We start from the raw sequence: 25421 nt of genomic DNA, 5'->3' as shown, positions 1-25421 counted from the left end.
TCACTTAGAGAGGGCAGTGTTGTGTTTAGTGTTCAGGCCATTAGCACTTGTAGTGGCTGGCCCCTTGGCTGAGCCCAGTGTGTATTGCCACCTGCCCTGCCAGATGGGTGGGAGACCCAGGCAGTGCTGGGGATTACTGTGGGCAGGCAGACAGGATGCCTGGGAGGACATGGGAGAGGGAGGATTTAGGGACTATAGCACATGAATCCATAGGAAACCGGACTTCATTACCTCTCATGGAACAACTTGATTTTTTTTTTTTTTTTCCCCCCACTGCTAAATTGCAGGAAAATAAGTTAAAAATACACCCAATACTTTCCTTTTGCTATTTTCCATGCAGTTAAGTGCTGTGGCTGCCACCGTCTCATTGCACAATAACCCATGGCTGTGGAATGAAACGTGAGGAGGAGGAGGAGAAGAGGGGCTGCATGGCAGCGAGGCATGCAGTCGCAAGCCTGAGCTGCTATGTAAGAAGGTCTCAGCACGGCTGGCTCATCAGACCTTTGCCAGAGCAAATCTCTTCGGGGGTCATCTGGCTTGCAAGTAATGGGGGTTTGGAGAAAACCACCCCAAAAAGCAAGTGGACCTTTATAAAAGATGTGTCACCAGTTGACACAAAATGGCAGCTATTTAGGAAGTGTTTGGTAATATATGTGCATGTTGGAAGGGTTGCTGTTGGCCGGCGGTCCCTATTCATCCTCAGGTATGTACCAGCACGGATTTCTGCATTTCAGCGCATGCATGAATGATGTGGCGCTTCTGGGGCCCTCACACAAGGCACTGTGTCCCCACCTTGGTCCTGGTGGCTGCCCTGTTTCTTAATGACTGACTGTGTGGTCTTCTCGATCTGGCTAACAAAGCTTTTCAGATCCAGTGTGTTGCTGAAAAAGCCACCACCCTGCTCAACTGTATGTCAAAAGCCTGGGCTGCAGTGATCATGCACTGCAGTCCTAAGGGATCGCAGTCCTAAGTTCATGGTCCTAAGGGCTATGTGTCATACAAGGAGCGTAGTCAGGACCCTGAATTTTAGGAAAGCAACCCTCCAGATCTTCAAGGAGTTAGGCAATAGGACTCCTTGGGAGATGGTTCTCAGGGACAAGGGGGGAGAACAGATCTGGCAGATCTTTAAGGATGCTTTCCATAGAGCACAAGAGCTCTTGATCTCCAGGTGTAAGAAATCAAGCAAGAAAGGGAAGAGACCAGAATGGCTGAGCTGGGACGTGCTGTCAAACTAAAAGGCAAGAAGGAACGGCACAGGCAGTTCAAGCAGGATCAGGTATCCTGGGAAGAGTATAGGGACGCTGCCTGGTTATGTAGGGATGAGGTCAGGAAGGCCAAGGCACGGCTGGAGCTGACCTTGGCAAGGGATGCTAAGAATAACAAGAAGGGCTTCTACAGGTATGTCAACCAGAAAAGGAAGGTTAAAGAAAGCATATCCCCCTGCTGAGCAAGGGTGGCAAACTGATAACAACAGACAAGGAGAAGGCTGAGATTCCTAGAAACTTTTTTGCCTTGGGTTTCACTGCCAACCTTTCTCCTCACACCTCCCAAGTTGAAGGACCACAAGACAGGGACCTGCGGGACAAAGTCCCTCCCACTAAGTGAAGACAAGATTCTTGACCACCAGAGGAACCTGAACACACACAAGTCCATGTGACCTGATGAGATGCACCCCAGAGTCCTGAGGGAATTGGCTGATGTAATTGCCAAGCCATTCTCCATGATATTTGAAAAGTCATGGCAGTCAGGTGAAGTCCCTGGTGACTAGAAGAAGGGAAACATTACACCCATTTTTAAAAAGGGTAGAAAGGAGGACCCTGGGAACAACAACCTATCAGCCTCACCTCTCTGCCTGGGAAGATCATGGAACACATCCTCCTAGAATCTATGCTAAGGCACATGGAGAACAGGGAGGTGATTTGAGACAGCCAGCATGCCTTTAGTAAGGACAACTCCTGCCTGACCAACCTAGTGGCTTCCTACAATGGAGTGACTACATCGGTGGACAAGGGAAGAGCAATGGATATCATCTATCTGAACTTCCGCAAGGCCTTTGACATGGTCCCCCACAACATCCGTCTCTCTAAGTTGGAGAGATACTGATTTGATGGGTGAACCGTTCGGTGGATAAGGAACTGGATAGATGGTCGCATCCAGAGGGTAGTGATCAATGGCTCGATGTCCAGATGGAGAGGGACGACAGTGTCCCTCAGGGATCCGTACTGGCACTGGTGCTGTTTAATATCTTCATCAGTTATATAAATGGTGGGATCAAGTGCACCCTCGGCAAAATTGCAGATAACACCAAGCTGTGTCGTGTGGTCAACATGCCAGAGGGGTGGAATGTCATCCAGAGGGACCTGGACAAGCTAGAGAGGTGGGCCCATGCTAACTTCATGAAGTTCAACCAGGCCAAGTGCAAGGTCCTGCACTTGGGTTGGAATAATCCTTGTTATCAATACAGTCTGGGGGTTGATGTGATAGAGAGCAGCCCTGCGGAAAAGGACTTGGGGGTACTCGTGGATGAAAAGCTGGACTTGAGCCAACAATGTACACTCGCAGCCCAGGCAGCCAGTTGCATCCCAGGTTACACCAAAAGCGGTGTGACCATCAGATCGAGAGAGGTGATTCTCCCCCTCTACTCTGCTCTGGTGAGACCCCACCTGGAGTACTGTGTCCAGCTCTGGAGCACTCAGCACAAGAAGGACATGGACCTGTTGGAGTGGGTCCAGAGGAGGGCCACAAGGATGATCAGAGGGCTGGAGCCCCTCTGCTGTGAGGACAGGCTGAGAGAGTTGGAGTTGTTCAGCCTGGAGAAGAGAAGGCTCCGGGGAGACCTTATAGCGGCCTTCCAGTACCTGAAGGAAAGCCGGGGAGGGGCTGTTTGCAAGGGCATGTAGCGATAGGACAAGGGGCAACTAGAGCAGGGCAGGTTTATATTAGACATTAGGAAGAAGTTCTTTACAATGAGGGTGGTGAGATACTGGAACAGGTTGCCAAGAGAGGTGGTGGAGGCCCCATACCTGGAGACATTCAAGGCCAGGCTTGAAGAGGCTCTGAGCAATCTGATCTAGTTAAAGATGTCCCTGCTCACTGCAGGGGACCTTTAAAGGTCCCTTCCAACCCAACACATTCTATGATTCTATGTCCCCCTCATCTTGGGGACACAGGGGTTGGCATCTCTTGCCTTGGGGCTGGGTGTTTGGCAGAAAGGAGGGGATGGGATGGGAAAACAGCTCGTCACTTGGCTACTGCCATAGACAGCTGCCCTTTTTGATTTAAAAATGGTTGTCTGGGGCTGTGAGACCCCTTAATCTGCTGTCCTCTGTGGATGCAAATCTAGCCCCAGTGGAAGTTCATGATTTGGGGACCTTTGCTCCAGAGAGGACATCTGATGTCACCAGGAGATGATGTTCCTCCTCCAGGAAGCAATGTGAGAGTCCGTGCAAAGACCAGAAGTGAAGGAGAGGCTGGTGTGGAGCAAAGGGAGGTACATGGCCATCAGAGATGGCTGGAGGAAGAGGGAGCGGGGTTTAAAGACACAACAAAGGAAATTGAAGATAATGAGGAGGGAGACTCAGGGTGAGTTGACTGTCCCCAGCAGGAGTATACCCCCTTTGGCTTTTGAGCATCTCCATCCCAGCCCTAACCCCCTGGACATGGTACAAGGGCCAGCACTGGAGGCAACCCTGCCTGCAGCCCTGCCTGCATGCCCCTGTGCATTCCCAGCTGCTCCGGCACAGGCAGCCAGAAAGACTGAGGGTTTGCTGGGGCCTCGCTTGCTTCCAGGAGCAACACAAACCCAAAGCACCTCCGTTTGTTTCGATCAGGACTGGTTGCACATGGCTGCAATGACAGCTGTGACGGGAAGGGCACCTTGGCCTCTGGTGGCAGACGCAGCTCCTTGTCCCCAGGTGCTCCCTGCTGAGCCAGCTGCCAGGGCAGCACAGGATACCCTGTGTTGGGGACTTTTCCTTCCATTTTCTCAGCCCATTGCTCCTCTCCAGGGCCCTTGACATGCTCACGTCAGCCCCGCAGGAGGAAATTTGGGATTTCATTGCTTTTTGTAGCCTTGGCATTGCCCCCTGGTGTCCAGCAGCGCCCCGGACCCTGACCCACTGCAAGTGCTTGTGTTTTTCAGTCCTTTCTAATCTCTCCACTTGCTCAGCCGTGACTTACCTTCTCCATTGCTTCCAGGTGAGGCACATGATGAAGGAAAGAGAAATAGCTCCTAGCACAGCTTTGGCCTTTTCAAACCCTGCGCTGAGCTGTGAAACAGCAAAGGGGCTCCTTGAGGGACTATCTTGCCCCTGTCTGATGCGTGGAGAGGCTTGAAATGTCCCCAGAACTGGTCCATTGGAAATGCAGCCTGGATTTTGTTATCTGCCATTTGTACTTGCTTGTTCTGCTCTTGGAAACCAAGACTTTTTTCAGGGCCATTTTATTTGATCAGTTGAAACTGCCTTAAAATAGGAGGAAAAAATACCCATAAAGTATACACCAAAAAAACCCTGAACAGTGGAAAAGGTAGCAGTGGGAAGAAGAAAACCCCTGCAATCCTCTTTCCCCAAAGTCTATGAAAAGCAGTATCTCCTTCCGGTAAACCACCCTGCAAGCTCTGAGAAAGCAACCACAGGGCATGCTGGTCCTGTTGCAGATGTTGCTACCAGCTGTGGCCACCGCAGACCATCATGGCTTGGTGGCTCTGTACCCAGCACCCTGGGAGACCTGGCTGTGTGGGGGCCACTGGGAATTGGGAATAGCAACAGGGAAAGACTCCTGGGGGAGAAGCCTCCGCTGTCCCTCCTCATGCCACTGTCATGATAGCCTTCCATCGTGGGGGTTGGTCGGACTTTCAAACCTGTCCCAGATGCTCCAGGTGCCCCGGTCTGGAGGAGATGCACAGGTATGGCTGGGGACACACAGGGCTGTGGTTGCAGCAGGCTCCACAGGACAGGCTGCTTCATTGAATGCTGCAAATACCCTTTTCCAGAGTACCAGAAACGCTGATTTGGCCAACTGGTCAGAGCAGAGCAGCTGTGGGCATCTTTGAGGTGAAGTCCTAACCCATGAGGGTTAGGGTTAGTCCTAAGCCACTCCTTGGATGTCCCCTGTCTTGGTGACACAGGATATTTGTGGATTTGGGTCTGTACACGGGAGGAGCTTCAGCTGGTATTATGGCACCAGCTTGCCCTGGTCCGTGTCATGCTTTGTGCTGGTGGTGCACTGAAGTGGAGATGGGTGGCTTGGGCTCACCACCATCCAATGGGGAAGCTGGAGATGGCTGCCCGGACACCATGGGCTGTCACCTACCTTGTGCTGGGCTTTTTGGTGTTTCCCAGTCCATATGTACAAAGGTTATCCGGTTGCTTAAAAAAAAATAATTCCCAAAATCTTTAAGCAACTTCTTTGATTGATTGTCTTTGGTTTTAGCTCTTTTGCCAAGACGCCACTTGGCATGTCTCTCTGGCTCTGGCATGACCCACCCTCTGCTCCCTGTCCCCAGGGAGGCAGCATGTGAACACACACACACACACACACATGTTTTTCCTACCTTTAAGGTGGGTTAATTACAAAAGGTGATTGGCAATGGACCAGTTTGTTGCATAAGCAGCAGAAGACCATCTGCAAAAGTGTCCTCACAGTTGGTGGCACAGCAAAAGCCGCCTGGATGTCAGCCTTGAACAGGGAGAGCACTGGAGGGAAGGGGCGGGGGTCCCCAACCCAAAACCCAAAGGGGGTCTCCCACTGGACTGAGACGGTGCTGGGAGAACCCATAGTTTGGGGCAGAGAAAGGTGTGTGGGACCCAGGGTGCTGGAAGCAGATGAACCACCTCCCTCCCCTAGCCTGGCCCCTCCTTGGGTGAAGCAAGGAGACAAAAGAGGCAGAGGATGAGAAGATTATTTATTTTTCATAGATTTTTATAAAAAATAATTATCAAATACAAAAAAATAAAAATAGCAGCCTCCATTGTGAATAAAACCCTAAAGGGGACAAAAAATGCTCAGTGTCGCTATAGAAGAACAATATTTCGGTACGTAGAAGCTATCCATTCATGAGAAGCACAAATCTCTGTCAGCCAAGCTAGCACCTCTCCCCACCCCCGGTTCCCCTATCTATGGGGCATGGCCCCTTCCCTGTACACACTGGTAAGCAGGAATGAACCATTGCTGAGACCAGGTTTTTCATGCAAAAAGGGTGAAAATTTGACATGTAAACACATAGGCATCTAGGTAACACTAATGCCAGGCAGGGAAGGGTTTGGCATTGCAAGATGCCGGGACTTGAAATTCTCCAATCTCCCTTTGCGTGTCACCCTCATCCCATGTCCCCACCATCCCCACCAGCAGGGGGGGCTGCCATGTCCCCCTCTGCTCTGTGCTGAGACCCCTGAATTTCCCCTTCCCTGTGCTGGTAGAGCAGGACAAGCTGCCCGAGTTGCACCTTCTGGGGGCATTGGGGACAGAAAAGTCTCAAAGGGCTTTTTTTAAAAATTTCCTTTGTTTTTTGTTGGGTTTTTTTTTTGATTGAAAAAATGGATCTCTGTCCAAAAGTTGCATTTGCGTTAAAACCCCAGCTGTTGTCACCTATGCACAATGGGAACAAAAATGTCAGTGCATCCCTGATTCAAGAGGAGATGGGACCCATCATGCCCCCTGCGGATCCCTGCCTAGGCCAGGGCAGGCAGGAGGTGACCTGGGCGATGGGCGATGGGCACACTTGGGATGAGGAAAGGGCTTGGAGAAGGTCAAGGCATCCTCTGCCTGGACGCTGGTGGGATGTCCAGGTACCTCTGCCCCTACTGCTGTCCTGCAGCCAAAAATTGCGTTAGGAGATGCCTGACAAAAAGGGGAGGGGAGGTAGCTAGCGAACGTCAAAGGATGCCTTGAAAATCCCCGGTCTGTCCACACTGTGTCACCCTCTCTCCATCGTTCTTGTGCTGGAGAAACCCTGGCTTGGAGCCTGGCTCCACTGGCACAGGCCATGTGGGAGAACGCAGCAGAGGCAGCCTTGGGTTTCTTGGTCCCAACCTGGTGGCACACCCGGGTATCCATACTCCTACTCTGTGGTCCCTTCTCTGCTCTCCTCTTTCTAACCCTTTTCTCTACCTCTTTGCAGCACAAAACCATCAGCGATAACCCCAGCTTGAGCCAGGCACCTTCCCTACTGACTGCCTCTATGGGCCTGCGTCCAAGCTGCCAAGCTGAGCTTCTGGGAATCAACTATGGGGGTCAAAGTTTCTAGCTGGGCTTCTTTGGGGCTAGAAGTGAACCTGAAGATTTTCACGAAGTGCCTACAGCAGCGAGAGACTTGTGGAAGTCAGTGACTGTATGTCTACCGTAATGGGCTCAGCCATAGAGAACATAATCAGGAAAATCTCAATGGGAAAAGATGGTGCTCAAAGTCTCCTGACGGGTTGTTCAGGTCCTGTCTTCCTGTCTCTCCTTGCATTACTGGGTCTGGTCTCCTCCGGGAACTGCTGGTAACACTGTTGAAGATCATGTTTGGAAAGGGGACATGGGGAAAGAGAGAAGGACCACCTCGTCGTCCTTCATTCAAAGCATCATACAGTTACTCTGGGTTGCCCACTATATTCCTCCTCTAGTTGGGTGTGCAGTGACCAGGGTGAGTGAGGCAGAAAGGGACCGTTGCATGTCTTTGCTCCTACTGACCACGCAGCAATCCCCATGGACACGTAACCCTTCCCAGAGGCCTCTGAAATAATGGGTGACAGGCACCTGTGGTGCCCTTTGGGGCAGCAGTGCTCACCCAATCTGCTGGGCTCATCAAGGTGATGCAAGGGAACAGCAGCGTTTCTTCTCAACCTCAAAATCCTGACCCTAAGCAGAGCAAGGCAAAGCACTGGCAAATCCCAAGGGCAAAACTTGGTGCCTGCAAGATGCCGAGAGCACCTTGAGGTCACAGCCTCCATGCTGCCTGCCTGGGGAGCGCTCTCCTAGTGTAGCCTGGGTGTTTGGCTTCTCTCTCTGTCCTCCATCCAGCTCCCTCTCAGAAATGAAGAGGAAATTCCCTGCTCCTCTCGCCCGGACCTGTGCTTTTCCCAATGGTTTCTACTTCACAGCAGCATAGGTGTGTGACAAAGGACATCCTTTCTCAGCTTCATCAAGAGCAAAGAAAATATAATATATATTTATATATATATTAGATATATGTGTATATATATATATAATTAAATTTAAATATTTGCAGAGAGATCACAACTACCTCAACCTTGCTAAAGAAGCCTGTACAGCAGAGGGGGGTAAATAGGTGACAAAATCCAGAGCGAAGACAGACACCCAGATGCTGGACCAGGACAAATGTCCGTGGCAGTGCCTGGGCTCTTGGCATGGAGCCCAGCCTACTGTGTGGCTGAGGCGGCGCCGGACCCCTGGCTGAGCCACTTGAGTGTGCACCAGGCCCCCGTGTCCCAGCTGGGTTCAGGAGGGAGCAGCGATTGGGAGGGGACCGCCACGCGCCTGCCCTCCTGCACCGCAGCCCGCTGGCTACTCAGTGGCCTTGACCCATGCCCTCTGTGTGCATTCACCATCCCCCTGCCCAGCTCTTCCTGATGCCTCCTGCCTCCTCAAACCCCACCATTCCCCAGTGGCCCCCATTGCTGCCCCTTTGCTCCTCTGGCGCTCGCCTGACTGAAGAGAGGCCCTTCGTGGTGCCTCTACTGGTTCTCCTCAGCCGCTGGATCACGGCATGTGCATTCATCCTGGTCGCAGTCGGCAGCAAATGGGATCACCTGAGGGGACCAAAGGGAGATGTAAGCCTCTGCTTTGAGCTTTCTGGCCCGGCAGTACCCCAATGCCTCTGCAAGCCCTCTCCATCCCAATACAGACAGATAGACACTTTGGGCTGCACCCTGATGTTGTTGGCAGCGTGGAGACTTCCAAGCTCCATGCTTGCTGAGAAATGGGCTCTGATATGGGGTTTTCTCGGCTGAGTTTTATTCTTAGCAGTTTCCTTTTTTTTAACCTGTGTTTCAAATTTTGCAACCAAGAGTCACCTTGAGTCTTGCACCCCAAATGTCAAACCCTGGGGAGAAGTCTCCCGTGGTGGGTGTGAGCCGTTTTGCCTAGGGTTGTCAGTGGTGAGGCACCTCTAGATTTCAGTTTTACTTTGGCTCCTGTTAGAAAGTCCTCTTTGTCCATTTCTGAGCCCATGGACCTGTCCTTCAAGCTACTCCTGGGTCTTCCAGGCTCAGCAAATAATGAAGGTAGCATAGCCTTCTGCACCTCTTAGAGGAAATCCACCAAGCTCTCAGCTGCAAAGTGTGGCCTCCATACTACCCAATGTAGGAGCCAGGGTAGATGCATATAGTTCTTGTGCATTATGGATTAAGAAAACCCAGGCAGGCTGGACGCTGTACGAGCAGGAATGGTGGGGCAGGCAATGGGTCTGTCTAGGGTCACACATAAGCTGTGCTGCTTTGAGACACCCCATGTAAGTAGAGAGGGTCATTGCACATTGCTTTCTCTACAACAACTGAATGTGGACGAGCAAGCTTATGTCACCTTAGCTGGTGGCAGCAGAGCAAGGTGGGAGGGCACCACCAGAGCATGTGGCTCCTGGTTGACAGTTGCCCAGCCATGGGCTGTAGGAGCTGAGGAAACTTTCCTCCAAAGGTTTTACACAAACCAGGCTCAGAGCCAGGAGTTTTCCTTACTGTAGAAGGACATTTGATTTTTCGCAGCCTGGGCCAGTGAGAGGCTGGAGCCTGTTTGGTGGTTGAACCCCATATTCCTGCATCTGCCTTAGCAGCAAAGCACTGGAGGCTTGTGCTGTGGGAGATCTGGGACCTGTGGGGGGGATGTGAGCTGGGGCTGGGTCTCCTGAGAACCATGGGACTGAATTCCCCCACCTTCCACTGCAAACCCGTCCTTTATTTTGGCCAGAGATTCAGATGTCTTAGACCTCCTGAGAGCCATGCCTTGCTCCAAGATGTCATGATATTGCTGTGGAGGTTTCACTCATCACTTGGGTGTAAAGCCTTTTCCCTCCTATCTCAACTGGATCTTCCCAGGATTTTATTTTTTCTTTTCTCTGTGTGTATATGTGTGATGAAAGGAGAAATGATTCAAGCTCCACAACAAAGATGAGAAGATCCAAATTCACATATTTTTGCAGTGAGAAATTATCGCGTGCCCTATGGTTTGTTTTGCTTTTGAATATGCTTAGGAAGGATGGGCTGTGAGTGCTGGATAGCAAGTTAGGTGGGAGGGGAGGTTGTGATGGCAGACAAAGTCTGTGCAACCCCAACACCAAGTTGCTCCCTCTACGCTGTTCCTCCCTCCTTCCCTCCCCAGAAGAATTGGGAGGGAAAGACAGCCCATAGCGGATGCCAATGGACCATACCAAAACCCCCTTGAGATCGATCAGTTATCCGACAAGGTGACTTCTGGCTAGCACTACATTCTGTGGAAGTCATTTCTCTGGGACTCATTTCCCAAATCGAGAGGGAACCCCATGAACATCAGTGGGAGCTGGGCTGAGCTTTCAGTCCTGCTGGCCTGGTTCCAAACCCCACTGTAATCAGTGGGATGAGGTCTATCAGCTTCAGCTGGCTTTGGTTTAAAATCATGGGTTTGTTTTCTGTTTGTGGGAGAATTGCATTGCAGGCTTGGTTCCACAGCCAGCAAAGCCAAAGAGCACAGCTAGCAGTCACCACTTAATTCTAAATCCTGGCCAATGCCACAGAAGATGCTCACCTTCCTGGAGGACAGTGTGGAGGAGCAGCAGTCACCCCCATCATACTGGCAGTATGCCCGGTTGTTGATGGTGTCACACCAGCCATCTGCTTGGAAAGGCTAGGAAGGGAAATGAGTTGTTGCTGAAAGGGTTAGTCAAAAGCAGGAAGGTTCCCCCCAAAAGCAGAGATCCTGGGCCCTCAGCTAGGCCCCTGTACACCTCTGATGAGGTTCAAGGTCCAGTTCCATCCTACAAGACCACCTCTTCAAAGCCAAAGGGCACCAGAAGACTGGTATCCCAGATGATGTGTATGGAGGAGTGGGTGCTTGGAAGGCCACAGCTGTAGCTCGAGGATCAGGGAATTGTGTCAGGAAGGGAGAAAGCAAATCCGCATTGCTAGAGAGGGTCCCAACCTGAATGTCACAAGTCCCAGTCCCCATCCCACTCAGTGCTTCTCCACGGAGCCCAGTGCCACCCAACTAGGAGTGAGTTCATGTCCTGGTTCCGGCGGGGATAGGGTTAATTTTCCCTGGTATTCCATGCCATGTGAGCCATGCCCACCCTGAGCTGCCGGGGGAGGGGGCAGGAAGTCGCCGCTTGGAGCAGGCGGGGGCGTCCCGGGTCCGCTCACCGACCGGACCGGTGATCAGTGAGCGGCGGGGAGCGGCGGTCCCGTAATCGTGTTTGTATATGCCTCTGTCCGTGTTATTGTTGTTGTTTGCTTGTTCCCTTTGCTGTCCTGTTAAACTGCCTTTGTCTCAACCCAAGAGTCTTGCCTTTTCTTCTGATTCTTCCTGTATTAGGAAGGCCCGAGCGAGCGGCACGTGGTTCTTTGTTGCCGTCTGAGGCTAAACCACAACAGTCCTTTTTGGCGCCCAACGTGGGGCTCGAAGGGTTGAGATAACGACAGAATTCAACTAGAGCTTGAAAAAACGAATGTGTTGTATGCGTTTATTGTATTAGGCAAATAGTCGCTGGTCACCATGTTGCTTGGTTTGTTCTCATGGCTGTGTTATGTGAATTCCTATATGTCTTATGTACTCCTTCCGATGATTTTTGTTACTTCTGGGAGAGGGATGAGGATTATCATTTTGTTGTCCTGTGCAATATTGGCTTATGAGATGATAACATCACTTGTTAGACAGTTACTTTGGGGCTTTTATGTGGTGTTGCTGTCCTGTCCGTACCTTGGGCATCGTCTCTCAGAATTTATTAATAATTACACCCAGTCTCTGGGGGAAACGGGGGGGGGGCACTTTCCCCAGCTCTTTTGCCTCCCTTTTCTCCTTCGGGTCAGGTATGGCAGCTTTTGAGAATTTTGAATATCCTTGGGATACTCAAACCAGCCTGGTCCTATTGTTATGTCTGCTGAATGTGTTCCACGTCCTGTTTAAGGTTAAACAGCTATTTAAGACTGCCACCCGGAGATCTGCTCCGAGGCTGGATAGTCAGGGGTGGCATGGCATGTGGGAGAACATGGGCAGGTACCTAGAGAACTACTCACCTCCAATGGTCTGGGACTTCACCCCTGAACAATTACAGGACCCTGATAAAGTGGTAGAATATTTGAAGGGAAAATGCTGTGGCTATTCTAGAGAGGCACAACTCACCGCGCTGTGCTGGGCCCTGGCCAGTATCTACCAGGCACTGCTCAGAATTATGCAGCACCCTCAGGGGGAAGAGATGGAGACCAGATCAGCAGCCACTGCGGCTGCTGCAACCCCTGCGACGGACACTGTGGCTACTGCAACCCCTGCGGCAGCCACTGCAGTTACTCCAACCCCTGTGGCAGCCACTGTGGCTACTCCAACCCCTGTGGCAGCCACTGCCGCTGAACCAGGGAACCAACCCGTGCCAGTATCAGTTGCCCCCATACAGAAGAAGAAGTACACGAAGAAATCAGTTCGCTTAGTAAGAGATGATGATGAACCAGGGTCATCACGAGAGCAGGAGGAAGAGGCAGAACCAGAGGTAATTACTCGATCCCTATCCTTGAGTGAGCTGCGGGATATGCGAAAAGATTTTAGCTGACTTTCAGGCGAGCACATTGTCACCTGGCTGCTCCGGTGCTGGGATAATGGGGCCAGTAGCCTGGAATTAGAGGGTAGGGAGGCCAGGCAGCTGGGATCCCTGTCTAGGGAAGGCGGTATTGACAAGGCGATTGGGAAGAAGACCCAAGCCCTCAGCCTCTGGAAACGACTCCTGTCAGGCGTGAGGGAGAGGTACCCCTTCAGTGAGGATGTTGTATGTCAACCAAGCAAGTGGACTACCATGGAAAGAGGTATCCAGTACCTGAGAGAATTAGCCATGCGGGAGATGATTTATTATGACTTTGACAATGCAGACTTACCCACAGACCCTGATGAGGTGCAATGCACAAGGCCCATGTGGCGGAAGTTTGTGCGGAGCGCACCATCGTCATATGCCAACTCACTGGCAGTAATGGAATGGAAAGGTGAAGAGGGACCAACGGTGGATGAGGTGGCTGGCCGGCTCCGGCGATATGAAGAAAGTCTCTCTTCCCCCCTTGTCTCAGCTGTGGAGAAACTGTCATGGAAGGTCCAGCAACTTGAAGAGAATATGTCCTACTCCCCACCTGCACGGGCCAGCGTCTCAGCTATTAGAAGCAGGCATTTCCCCACTCAAGAGAGAGAGTACAGAGGGTACACACCACGAGGCACCCTGTGGTTCTACCTGCGTGACCACGGAGAGGACATGAGGAAGTGGGATGGACAACCCACTTCGACCCTGCGGACATGGGTACAGGAGTTGCAAGGAAGGACAACCACAAAAGGGGATCCCTCCAGGAAAAGTGCCGCCCCAGTTTCCAGTGGGCAGTTCCCCAGACAGAGCAGAAGGCCTGATCTTGCTTCTGATCCTCTTGAAGGAACTTCCAAGTCATTTATGCAAGAAGTGAGTAATGGATACTATGACCAGTATTAGAGGGGCCCTGCCTCTGGCCAGGTGGAGGAAAGGGACAACCGGGTTTATTGGACGGTGTGGATTCGATGGCCTGGCACATCAGACCCACAGGAGTATAAGGCTCTAGTGGACACGGGTGCACAGTGTACTTTAATACCATCAAGCTATAGAGGGGCAGAACCCATTTGTATTTCTGGGGTCACAGGGGGATCCCAAGAGTTGACTGTACTGGAGGCGGAAGTGAGCCTAACTGGGAATGAGTGGCAAAAGCATCCCATTGTGACTGGCCCAGAGGCTCCATGCATCCTTGGCATAGATTACCTCAGGAGAGGGTATTTTAAGGACCCAAAAGGGTACCGTTGGGCTTTTGGCATAGCTGCCTTGGAGACGGAGGAAGTTAAACAGTTGTCTACCTTGCCTGGTCTCTCGGAGGACTCTGCTGTTGTGGGGTTGTTGAGGGTCGAAGAACAACAGGTGCCAATTGCTACCACAACGGTGCATCGGCGGCAATATCACACTAACCGAGATTCTCTGATTCCCATCCATGAGCTGATTCGTCAACTAGAGGTTCAAGGAGTGATCAGCAAGACTCGCTCACCCTTTAACAGTCCCATATGGCCGGTGCGAAAATCTAATGGAGAGTGGAGGCTAACCGTAGACTACCGTGGCCTGAATGAAGTCACGCCACCACTGAGCGCTGCCGTGCCGGACATGCTAGAACTCCAGTATGAACTGGAGTCCAAGGCAGCCAGGTGGTATGCCACAATTGATACAGCAAATGCATTCTTCTCAATCCCTTTGGCAGCGGAGTGCAGGCCACAGTTTGCTTTCACTTGGAGGGGTGTCCAATACACCTGGAATCGACTGCCCCAGGGGTGGAAACACAGTCCCACCATTTGCCATGGACTGATCCAGACTGCACTGGAACAGGGTGAAGCTCCAGAACATCTGCAGTACATTGATGACATCATTGTATGGGGAAACACAGCAGAAGAAGTTTTTGAGAAAGGGAGTAAAATAGTCCAAATCCTTCTGAAAGCTGGTTTTGCCATAAAACGAAGTAAGGTCAAGGGACCTGCGCAGGAGATCCAGTTTTTAGGAATAAAATGGCAAGATGGACGCCGTCAGATCCCAATGGATGTGATCAACAAAATAGCAGCTATGTCTCCACCAACTAGTAAAAAGGAAACACAAGCTTTCTTAGGCATTGTGGGTTTTTGGAGAATGCATATCCCAGATTACAGTCAAATTGTAAGCCCTCTGTATCAAGTAACCCGGAAGAAGAATGATTTTAAATGGGGTCCTGAGCAACGACAAGCTTTTGAACAAATCAAACAGGAAATAGTCCATGCAGTGGCCCTGGGGCCAGTCCGGGCAGGACAAGATGTTAAAAATGTGCTCTACACCGCAGCCGGGGAGAACGGCCCTACCTGGAGCCTCTGGCAGAAAGCACTAGGGGAGACCCGAGGTCGACCCCTAGGGTTTTGGAGTCGGGGATACAGAGGATCCGAAGCCCACTACACTCCAACAGAAAAAGAGATATTGGCAGCATATGAAGGGGTTCGAGCTGCGTCGGAAGTGGTTGGCACAGAAGCACAGCTCCTCTTAGCACCTCGACTGCCGGTGCTCGGTTGGATGTTCAAAGAAAGGGTCCCCACCACACATCATGCAACCGATGCTACATGGAGTAAGTGGATTGCACTGATCACACAGCGAACTCGAATGGGAAACCCCAGTCGCCCAGGAATTCTGGAAGTGATCATGGACTGGCCAGAAGGCAAGGATTTCGGAATGTCACCAGAGGAGGAGGTGACGCGTGCAGAAGAGGCCCCACCATATAATAAAGTGCCAGAAAATGAGAAGAAATATGCCCTGTTCACTGATGGGTCCTGCCGGATTGTGGGAAAGCATCGAAAGTGGAAGGCTGCTGTGTGGAGTCCTACACGACAAGTTGCAGAAGCCAGTGAAGGACAAGGTGAATCGAGCCAGTTTGCAGAGGTGAAAGCCATTCAGCTGGCTTTGGACATTGCTGAGCGAGAAAAATGGCCAGTACTTTATCTCTACACTGACTCATGGATGGTGGCAAATGCTCTCTGGGGGTGGTTACAGCAGTGGAAGCAGGGAAATTGGCAGCGCAGAGGCAAACCCATCTGGGCTGCTGAACTATGGAAAGATATTGCTGCCCGGATAGAGAATCTGGTTGTGAAAGTACGCCATGTAGATGCCCACGTACCGAAGAATCGGGCCACGGAGGAACATCAGAACAACCAGCAGGTGGATCGGGCCGCTAGGATTGAAGTGGCTCAGGTGGATCTGGACTGGCAACGTAAGGGTGAACTATTCATAGCTCGGTGGGCCCATGACTCCTCAGGCCATCAAGGAAGAGATGCGACATATAGATGGGCTCGTGACCGAGGGGTGGACTTGACCATGGACACTATTGCACAGGTCATCCATGAATGTGAGACATGCGCTGCAATCAAGCAAGCCAAGCGTTTGAAGCCTCTGTGGTATGGAGGGCGATGTCTGAAATATAAATATGGGGAGGCCTGGCAGATTGATTATATCACACTTCCACAAACCCGTCAAGGCAAGCGCTATGTGCTCACAATGGTGGAAGCAACCACGGGATGGCTGGAAACATACCCTGTGCCCCATGCCACTGCCCGGAACACTATCCTGGGCCTTGAAAAGCAAGTCCTGTGGCGACATGGTACCCCAGAGAGAATTGAGTCGGACAACGGGACTCATTTCCGAAACAGCCTCATAGACACCTGGGCCAAAGAGCATGGTATCGAGTGGGTATATCACATCCCCTATCACGCACCAGCCTCTGGGAAGATAGAACGATACAATGGACTGTTAAAAACTACACTGAGAGCAATGGGTGGTGGGACTTTAAAACATTGGGATGCACATTTAGCAAAAGCTACCTGGCTAGTTAACACCAGGGAATCTAACAATCGGGCTGGCCCTGCCCAATCAAAACTTCCACGTACTGTAGAAGGGGATAAAGTCCCCATAGTGCACATGAAGAATATGCTAGGGAAGACAGTCTGGGTTAGTCCTGCCTCAGGCAAAGGCAAACCCACCCGTGGGATTGCTTTTGCCCAAGGACCTGGGTGCACTTGGTGGGTGATGCGGCAGGATGGGGAAGTCTGATGTGTACCTCATGGGGATCTGATTTTAGGTGAGAATAGCCAATGAATCAAATTGTGTGTTTTTAATTACTAAGTAACACTGTCACTGTATGTCCTCATTGCTATAATTGCTATCAGTTGTACTACGAGTAAGGCACAGGGATGATGGGATAAGAACTGACCTTAGCAGCTGGCGCCCAGCAACTTCCTCAAGATCTACATCTTCAGCCCATGGACTGTGAGCATGAGCCACACCGGGTGCACCAGTCACAAGCTCCGAAAAATACAGCATGCAACAGACCAGCACCACACAGCATCTCACCTGCCCTGAGAGACTGTTCTAACAGATGGAGCCCAAAGCCATGGATTACAAGAGCTCACCGGACACTTTTGGAGGGATGGCCCATAAACTAAGGGCATTATATTTGCATGAATATATATGTATATATATATATGACAGGGGAGAGTGGTGGCAATTCATTGGAACCTGTAAGATCTGGGCATGGCATAGATGGTATGGAATAAGGGGTGGATAATGTCCTGGTTCCGGCGGGAATAGGGTTAATTTTCCCTGGTATTCCATGCCATGTGAGCCATGCCCACCCTGAGCTGCCAGGGGAGGGGGCAGGAAGTCGCCGCTTGGAGCAGGCGGGGGCGTCCCGGGTCCGCTCACCGACCGGACCGGTGATCAGTGAGCGGCGGGGAGCGGCGGTCCCGTAATCGTGTTTGTATATGCCTCTGTCCGTGTTATTGTTGTTGTTTGCTTGTTCCCTTTGCTGTCCTGTTAAACTGCCTTTGTCTCAACCCAAGAGTCTTGCCTTTTCTTCTGATTCTTCCTGTATTAGGAAGGCCCGAGCGAGCGGCACGTGGTTCTTTGTTGCCGTCTGAGGCTAAACCACGACAGTTCACCACCTTGTCTGCTCACCCATCTTCTCATACCATTCTCACATGTCTCCACTGTAATCCAGCTCTCTGCATGTTCAAAGCTGGGGAAGGGTTCTGTAGGAAGCTGATCCAACTCTTCTGTCCAACACCCCTCCTCCCAAAGAGCTTGCCTCTGAAGTTGAGCTTGGTGACCTGGCTTGGGCAGCTAAATGCAGAGAGGCTGTTACAAGAATCGATAGAGCATCCTGCTAGAGGATCAGTCTCAGCAAGGCAGGTGCTTTATCTTCCTTGGACTACGAGAAAGATTCAGCAAGGTCAGGAGTCTCCCAGAAGTACTTACACTCAAGCCAAGCCAAGCATTGGCAAGCACTGGTTGCAAGGATTATTGCCTGTTACGGAATACTCTTGGTCTGGCTCTGACCCCAAGGAACATGTCTCCAAATTCCTCCAGACTCTCCACTGGATTCTCTAGCCCTGTCCACAGCACATGGCTCCACCAAACCTTGCCAGGTTGAACTACAAGGCTACTTGTCTGATGGCCAGCTGGGACAAACAGAAGGGCTCTTCATTAAGCACTAGCTCCCTGCAGGCAAAATCCAACTCTGGATTGAGCAGAGAGGGCACCAGCCTACTGATTACCAGAAATATTGTCAATGTGACCACATTCCAGCTTCAGTCTTGCCCATCTTCCTCCTCACTTGTCTTATTCATGGCCCAAATCCCACCCTCTGTAAGGAAATTGAGTGGTGGGGGGTTTTGCATTGCCAAAATTATGGTGGCTCCTCTTTGCAATGCACAGCGCAGTGCCCTTTGCTGCACCTTCGTGTCTGCCTGGTCAACTGGGAACTTGCAGAGCCCAGATTGTCTTGGTGCAGCTCAGACAGATGGTCCGTCACTAACAAGCCTTCTTTACTTTCAGCTCAAATGTGGAAACAGAAAGCTATCGCAGCAGAATAGCTCTCTCTCCAGAAATGTTAAATGGCACAAGCAGCCATTCAGAAATCCATTATATTGTTGTTTGGTTACATGAGTCATCTGATCAGAGAAGATAAACAAGCAACTGGGGCTGAGAAGCAGCCAACTGGGGCTTAGAAGCAGTGCTGTGTGACTGGTGCAACCAAACAACATGCATGTGAAGCATTTGCAATGAACTGTCAGGAACAATCTGCAGCCGAGGTTTATTTATCACAGATACACATCAGCACTGCCAAGTAACAACCAAATGCACTAACAGAACGGAGAGACTGTTCTTTAACTAAGTGATTAGTAATGAAATGTTTCTCCCACCTCTCACCAGACTCTGTGATGGTAGCTACTGGCCCAGCAACCATGGCCAGCCTCCAGGAGGACTGCTGTCATCAGAAAGGGCTCTTGGCGAAGACCTGGTCACCACTTTGCTCATGGAAGCAGCCAACTCCTTTCACTGGATCTGGTGGTCCCAAATGACAACTGGGCTTCAGAAAACACCCAGACACAGCCTTTGATGGACAGTAACCTGCAGCACCCCTAAACCGAATGACAGCCTGCTGAAAAATGTCACTGCACCACAATAGCCCTGCATCCTCTGTGCCAAAGCCAACATGTGGGACTGGTGATAATGCCAGTAATTCACTTGAAAAAGCTGTGCCAAAACCAGTGAACTGATGTGGTTTTGTCATCGTGACTCACAAGGAACAGAAATGGGCTCAACGCAGGTTAATGTCACTTTAGAAAGCAGCAGCAGGGATTATGGCAAACCATCAAGTCTGTCTGTGCTGTCAGTACCACAGTCCCTGGGCCAAATCCAGGCAGCTACAGAAAGATTGCATTTGCCTGGAAGATCTTGCAAGAGAAGAAGATAGAGCACACATTCCTACATCTGGGAAATTGAGGCACAGACAGGTTAGGTAGCTCACTCAAAAGCAAGAAGGGATTTGGCTCCCATTATTGCTGTTGCAAGCCACATCCAGAGGAGACCAGGGTGGAATTTCACCAAGGCAATAGGGTTAACACTTCTCTTCCATTGAAAAGCGTCAGTGGGTCTTAAATGATGGTGATCAAAGAAGGTCTCCACGCCATGAAGCAACTTTGAGTATTGAGAGGGCCAGGGCAGGGATGCAGGCAGGGGACCGGCCGGGGCTGCTGGCAGGGAGGAGACCTTCTGGGTGTGATTTGCTTTTGCAGACTTCCATGTGGTGGAGTTTTTCCTTGAGCTTTGCTCCATATGTCATGACTCACTGGCAAAACAACACCCGTTGCTTCGGTAGTTTCCATACAATTATGGGGGGGTTTGCCCATCCTGCCTGCACGGGTCTGAAATGATTTCCAGATATTGTGTGCAAGGTGGGGGGAGGACAGCGATGGGGACAGTATGGGGAAGGAGAGGCTCTCAGTTCCTCTCTACACCTATTAGGGCTAATTGCCCCCTGCTCTCAACCTCCCGGAGCTTGTACCCCACCCTAAACAAATACAGGCTCCTATGGCAACACTTGTTGGGGAAACTTAACAACTCATGCTCCAAATTACATTGGAAAAACGTATGAGGGGAAAATAAAAAATGACTAATTGGGCTCGAGGTTCAAGAGACACAGACGCAGGGTTCAGGGACTGCTGTCCCTGCTCCTCGCCCAGTGCCTGGAGAGCACAGTGACTCCCATTGCTTTGCCTTGTCAACTATCTCCAGCTGGTTTCATCTTTGCAAGCAGAAAGAGCAAAGTAAGGTCCTGGTGGGTCACCCCTGAGGGCACAGGCACCCTCGTGCTTGCATCAGTCTCATTTTGGTCTTGCAAGAGTCACAGCAAGGGAAGACATGGGCAACACAATGTACAAAGAGCAGGTGACGTGAGAGAGGAAAACCTGTCCAGACTCTGTTCAGCCCATGCTTGAGCCATGTGGCTCTACAGAAAGCAATGACAGCAGTGGGAGAAGGCAGGTTTGCCCATGTCGGTGACTTGTAGAAACACCCGACGATGTTTTAAGATGCTGGCAGGGAAAGAGAGATCACCCCAATGCACAACCGTGCCACGCGAAGGCAATGGCTGTGATCCAGGGAAATGGCCAGCTGGGTTTCAGTCACCAGAATATGCATCCTCCAGCACAGGGGAAAAAAGGGTTCAAATGGCTCAGATGAAAACTGAAAAAAAAATGAATAAGATTATTGCTGCAACCGGTCGATGACACGTTAAGTGATAGGGAGCTGCTCGGCTAGGCAGCATGCCACCGAGGCAGCTAGCGAGCCGGGCTGTGTCAGCGAATCTCCCCGCTCGCGCCATCCGTCTTCCTTGTTTATTCAGACAGGAGCTTCTGCCGGGCGTGTGTCAGCACGTGGAGGTGCAGCATCTGGCACCACCAGGCCCGAGCCCTCTGCTGCTGGCGTAAAAATAGTACCGCGAATCAAGTGCTTGGCAATTTCAATAGGCTAAAAAAACACACGCTCTCGAAGCTGTGAATAGGCATGAATAAAAGAGAAAAAAATTAAGTTTAAAAAAAGAGGGAAAAATATTGCAGGCAAAGGAGGGATGTGAGAAAGGACTGGTTAGATCCTGCTGCATCCAGGACAGAAGCATCTCAGAGGGCTCAGCGGTGACATTTCTCTTGAGGCTGCCAGGAGATGCTGTGCAGGGAGCAGCGTCTGCACACAGCGTTTTTCCACAATCTCTGCAGAGTCCCCAGGGCTGGGGCTGACCTGGCTGGCTCCCTCCCTGGAGCTGGTGTCCTGCCCACCATGGGGGAGGCATGCAGGGTCCAGTCACTTTTCTTCAAATCCACTTTATATGTAGGTTGATTCACTGCGAAAGAGTGTGAAAGGGGGCAACAGAGCGAGGGAAAGATGAAACACGAAGAATAAATCACAGATGCGATCAGTATCATACATATTTTGCTGCTGCGTCATAGACACTTGATGAACATTATTTCCCAGGAATGCAGGTTTTGGTCTGGTCGAGCAGACCTGAGGGCCCAGTACCTTGCTTTTGGCAATGACCCGTTCCAGATGCTTCAGAGGAAGGTGGAAAAAAGGAAAAAAAAAAAAAATCAGTGTGCACCTGGCCAATTGTGTAACCAAAGAGCTGAAAGGATCTCCTGTGCTGCCACTGGGATGGAAAGTGCTTGTGATTTCAATCTGCTTGTAGCTAGAGAAAGCCCAGATCCCAGTTTCAGAGGATCAAGTCCAGCCTTAGTAAGCAAAATGTTTCCTCCAGCCTTCAGGAGGCTATGCAGGTCCTGGGATTTGCAACTGTGCTGATCCCATCCAAGGAGGGTGCATAGTTTGCCGTCATGCTGCTTCTAAGACAGTGTGGATTTTGCTGTCCTTTCATCCTTCCCTTTGGGCAGTGACCTCAGACCCTTTGCATGCTGAGAGGACCATGTGCAACCCTGCAGCTGAGGGAGTGCAGGTTTCTTCGTCCTCAACTGTCACCCTCAAAGCAGCCCCAGAAGAACAGGGGAACCATCATTTCATCAGGGGAGACAGGCAGGCACCAGCCCTGGAAAAGCTGCTGTGCTGTCAGACCCACGCCTCGTGCATCGGCTTCACCACTGTTAACACTGCTCTTGCGATGGATGAGTCATTAGTGATGGAAAGATCAGTTGAGGGAGACAGCATGGCAGAGAGATAGGCACAGGGCTGGGTGACAAACCTTTGCTGGAGAAACGTCTCCCCTCACTGTGCACATGGTCTTCCAGGAGCCACCACCTTGCGAGGCCTTCAAGAGCAAAACCCTAAAGGCATCAGCGTGTGCTGAGCACTAGAAATGAGAAAGCAGCAGTAGCCAGGGCCAGGTTCTCACTAGTACAGCTGGAAACCCCTGCCCATTCGGCAGCAGAAGGATGTCAGCCCAAACCAGGGCTCACAGAACTGCATGACATGTACCTTGGGCTGCCCCAGGGCTGGAGACCGCTGCAGCTTCAGGGGTCTGAGACTTGCAAGAGAAGTCACGTCCCAGGCACAAGCCACTGCACATGGCAGGGGGGAGCAGGCAGTGGTGCGTGGGGAAAAGAAAGCACAAATTGGCTGCAGCCATTCTTGGCCAGGCATAGGCAGAGGGCAGCTTCTCACCATCAGATGCCTTTCCTTCCTTCCCACCTCAGTCACTAGCCAAGATGTTTCAGAAAGCTCTAGGAGGTCCCTGGGAAGACTTGAAGAGTACCCAAAGCCTTGTCAAAACTCTGGTTCACTTAAAGCCCCTAAACATCCACCACCCCAGCTTGGGTGCCTGGAAATTCCCCCTCCCATCCCTGTCCACATCCCTCCAACATCGCTCCAAACCACTGTTTCCCTACAGAAAACCGGGACCGGTGTCAGTCCCTTCAGCCGCAGACGTGGCAGGAGCTAGTTAAAGCGATGCTGTAGCACAGTGTCCCCACACTCACGCTGGTGAGGCAGAGAGCCCGGCCATTCTTGGCTCCCCCTGCTTGCCCAGGGAAGTTGACTGGGAATGCAGACTGTGGGAGGAAACGACAATGTTCATTGTTTGGATTAAATATTTTTCTTGGCCCTCTCTCTGTTGCAGTGTGTCTTTTATTTTATTATTTTTTTTCTTCCCCCCCTCAACACCCCAAGCACATTTTCTTTCCCTCTCTCCTTCCTGAGACTCTCCAGCGCGCAAGAAGGAAATCAGTTCTAAAAAACACAGAGAGAGACAGAGAAGGAACAGGGGTGGCTTCTGCTCAAAAAGCTTTTTGGGATGCCTTGCTGCCCAGAGCCATTCCTAGCAGCAAGCAAATGCTACCTGGCCCGTGGCAGCAAGGGAGGCAGGGTGAGCATTTGCTCAGAGGAAGACAGCACTCAAAATTTGGCAAGGGGCACCTGGGACCAGGTGGCTTGAAGAAAAGAGAAACAGATTCCTACAAACCCAGCACTTCATCCACCATTTTAACGTCTCTTAGTTTGTGTCCCATGAGCTGTTTCTGTGCTCCTTTTGAACCATGGTGGCTGTCCCCTGGAGCCACATGCCTGCAGGATGGCTTGCTAGGAGACATCATGGACTTGCCCCATCACCTCATGGCTAGAAATGGAGAAATGCCAGTTGTTTCTGAGCTTGATGGTGTCCCTGAGACACTTGCTTGTCAGCTCAGCGTGCAGAGTGCTTTCATCACTTATCAGGTCTTCAGGAAAATCTGCTCCAGCTCCAACATCCTTCTCCCCAGGCCTCACTAAGAAAACAGAGGCATGTTGCTTGAGAAAGTACTCTACATACTCTAAGGAACGTTTCCAGGAAGGGGTGACAGACTGGAAGGCGGCGTCCTGCTGTCTGGTTTCAGCCTATGTGCCATCACTTGTACTGCCATGCCCAAGGCAAGCAACAGCCCAGCTCCCAGCAGTCTCAGTGTGCAGCTCTAAGTGTTCTTCAGGACAAAAGGACCCTGTTTCCTGCAAACACCTGGGCCCTGTTTGAATCAGCCTGGATTGAGTTTGGATAGGATCAGTGTCTGAAAAGTGCAGAGGTTAGATCATTGCTTGGTATCCAGCCAGAATGTTGCTGTAGATGGCCATACTGGGAGAACAAGTTCTTGCCTTCATGGTGCCTGAAAGTGTCCCAGGCCAGGATCTGGTTTGGATACACTTCTGCTGCAGAATTGAGTATGTGGCACTTTGGGCTACTGAATAGGGATGCATTTCTTCTCCCCTGTCCTGCTCTGTGCCTTGTTCCTTGTCTGAGCAGTGAGCTGGAAAGGGCTTTGCAGAGTCCACGGGGACAAGAGTGAAGAAAGGTGGAAAGCTGGTGTAGATGAATACCACATCAGGGCATATCTTTGCTTCCATAAAAAGATTTCTGTCCATGATCTGTTTGTGGTGGGATCCTTAGTGCTAACTAAGGGATCTCAGTGCTAACAGGAGAAAAAAAACAGAAGCAGGAAAGAACAAGCAGAGGGGAGCACAGGAAGATGCCACGTGTTGGCAGTGCTCCTGGCAAGTGCGATGGCTCCCAGAGTGGGTCCCTAGCGGTCACCGTTTGCAGGGCTGCTGCTGCGCACACGAGAGAAGCCAGGACTTCCCATGCCACCAACACCAGCCTGCGATTCTGCCCTCAGCAGCTTGCCTGCTGCCATGGATTAGATCTCCTGCCAAGCCGTTTGTGCAAAATATGTTGCAGGATAGAACGGGTTATGGAAAACAAGCCCTGAAAACCACAAGGGCCTCCTGACCCACTTGTATCTGGTTTCTGCCAAGTTCTTGTTACAGATCTTAAACAGAAAGAAAAACAATGTATGAGGGATGAAGGAGCTGAAGGGTAATGAATATTCGTGGTGGAAGAGCAGTTGGCTGAACTACACTTGGGGATGTTTGTTTATTATCAGAAGTGATGCATTGATTTTTATTTCAGTGGGTGCTTTCAGTGGCTTTCCACTCCCTCTGTCTGTATCACTGCCTGCAAGACTGGTACCACCAGGAAAGGGGAAAGTGGGACATGGACAGGGATAGAGGGATGGCACCTCAGCTGAAGAGGGCAGAGAAGCAGCCAGAGGTTGGGGCATCCCGAGTGCAGGCCAGCCTCCACAGCCATGGGTTGGGGGAGCTGAGGCTGCTTTGGTGGAATGACAGCCTGGGTGCTGTGGTCCTGCTAATGCCAAAAGGCTCCTGTCTTTTGGGCCTCTCTAAGCCCGTCCCTGCCAGCAGGAGAGCTGTGCCTGTCCTTGTACCGTGCCAGTGTGTGATCATTTTGCTTCCCTCTGTTTGCTTTGTCTCTTAAGAAAATGAGGTTTCTACAATCACACTCCACGTGCGTGCAGGGGAGAGAGATCTTCTCACAGTTTAGGAAAAGTATGCTTCAACTGAGGTTTTTGGAAGAGGAATA

General features: G+C 51.1%; 2 protein-coding genes across 2 annotated transcripts in view; one reads left to right on the top strand and one right to left on the bottom strand.

Annotated features, from left to right (window-relative positions):
- The window catches only part of ASTN1 (astrotactin 1), a 65044-nt gene extending 57878 nt beyond the window's left edge, over positions 1 to 7166 (top strand). The window contains exon 23 of the mRNA XM_074597364.1: positions 7121 to 7166. Coding sequence (XP_074453465.1) covers positions 7121 to 7151 — 31 coding nt within the window. The 3' untranslated portion in view covers positions 7152 to 7166. The remainder of the gene's footprint in view (positions 1 to 7120) is intronic.
- Positions 7167 to 8678: 1512 nt separating this feature from the next.
- PAPPA2 (pappalysin 2) overlaps positions 8679 to 25421 on the bottom strand; it is a 101181-nt gene continuing 84438 nt past the window's right edge. The window contains exons 21-22 of the mRNA XM_074597362.1: positions 10720 to 10818; positions 8679 to 8753 (exon numbers count right to left, since the gene is read on the bottom strand). Of these exons, the coding sequence (XP_074453463.1) occupies positions 8679 to 8753; positions 10720 to 10818 (174 nt within the window). The remainder of the gene's footprint in view (positions 8754 to 10719; positions 10819 to 25421) is intronic.

Source organism: Larus michahellis, chromosome 8, assembly GCF_964199755.1.
Source record: "Larus michahellis chromosome 8, bLarMic1.1, whole genome shotgun sequence".
NCBI lineage: Eukaryota > Metazoa > Chordata > Aves > Charadriiformes > Laridae > Larus > Larus michahellis.
This window is presented reverse-complemented; position numbering and strand designations above follow the sequence as displayed.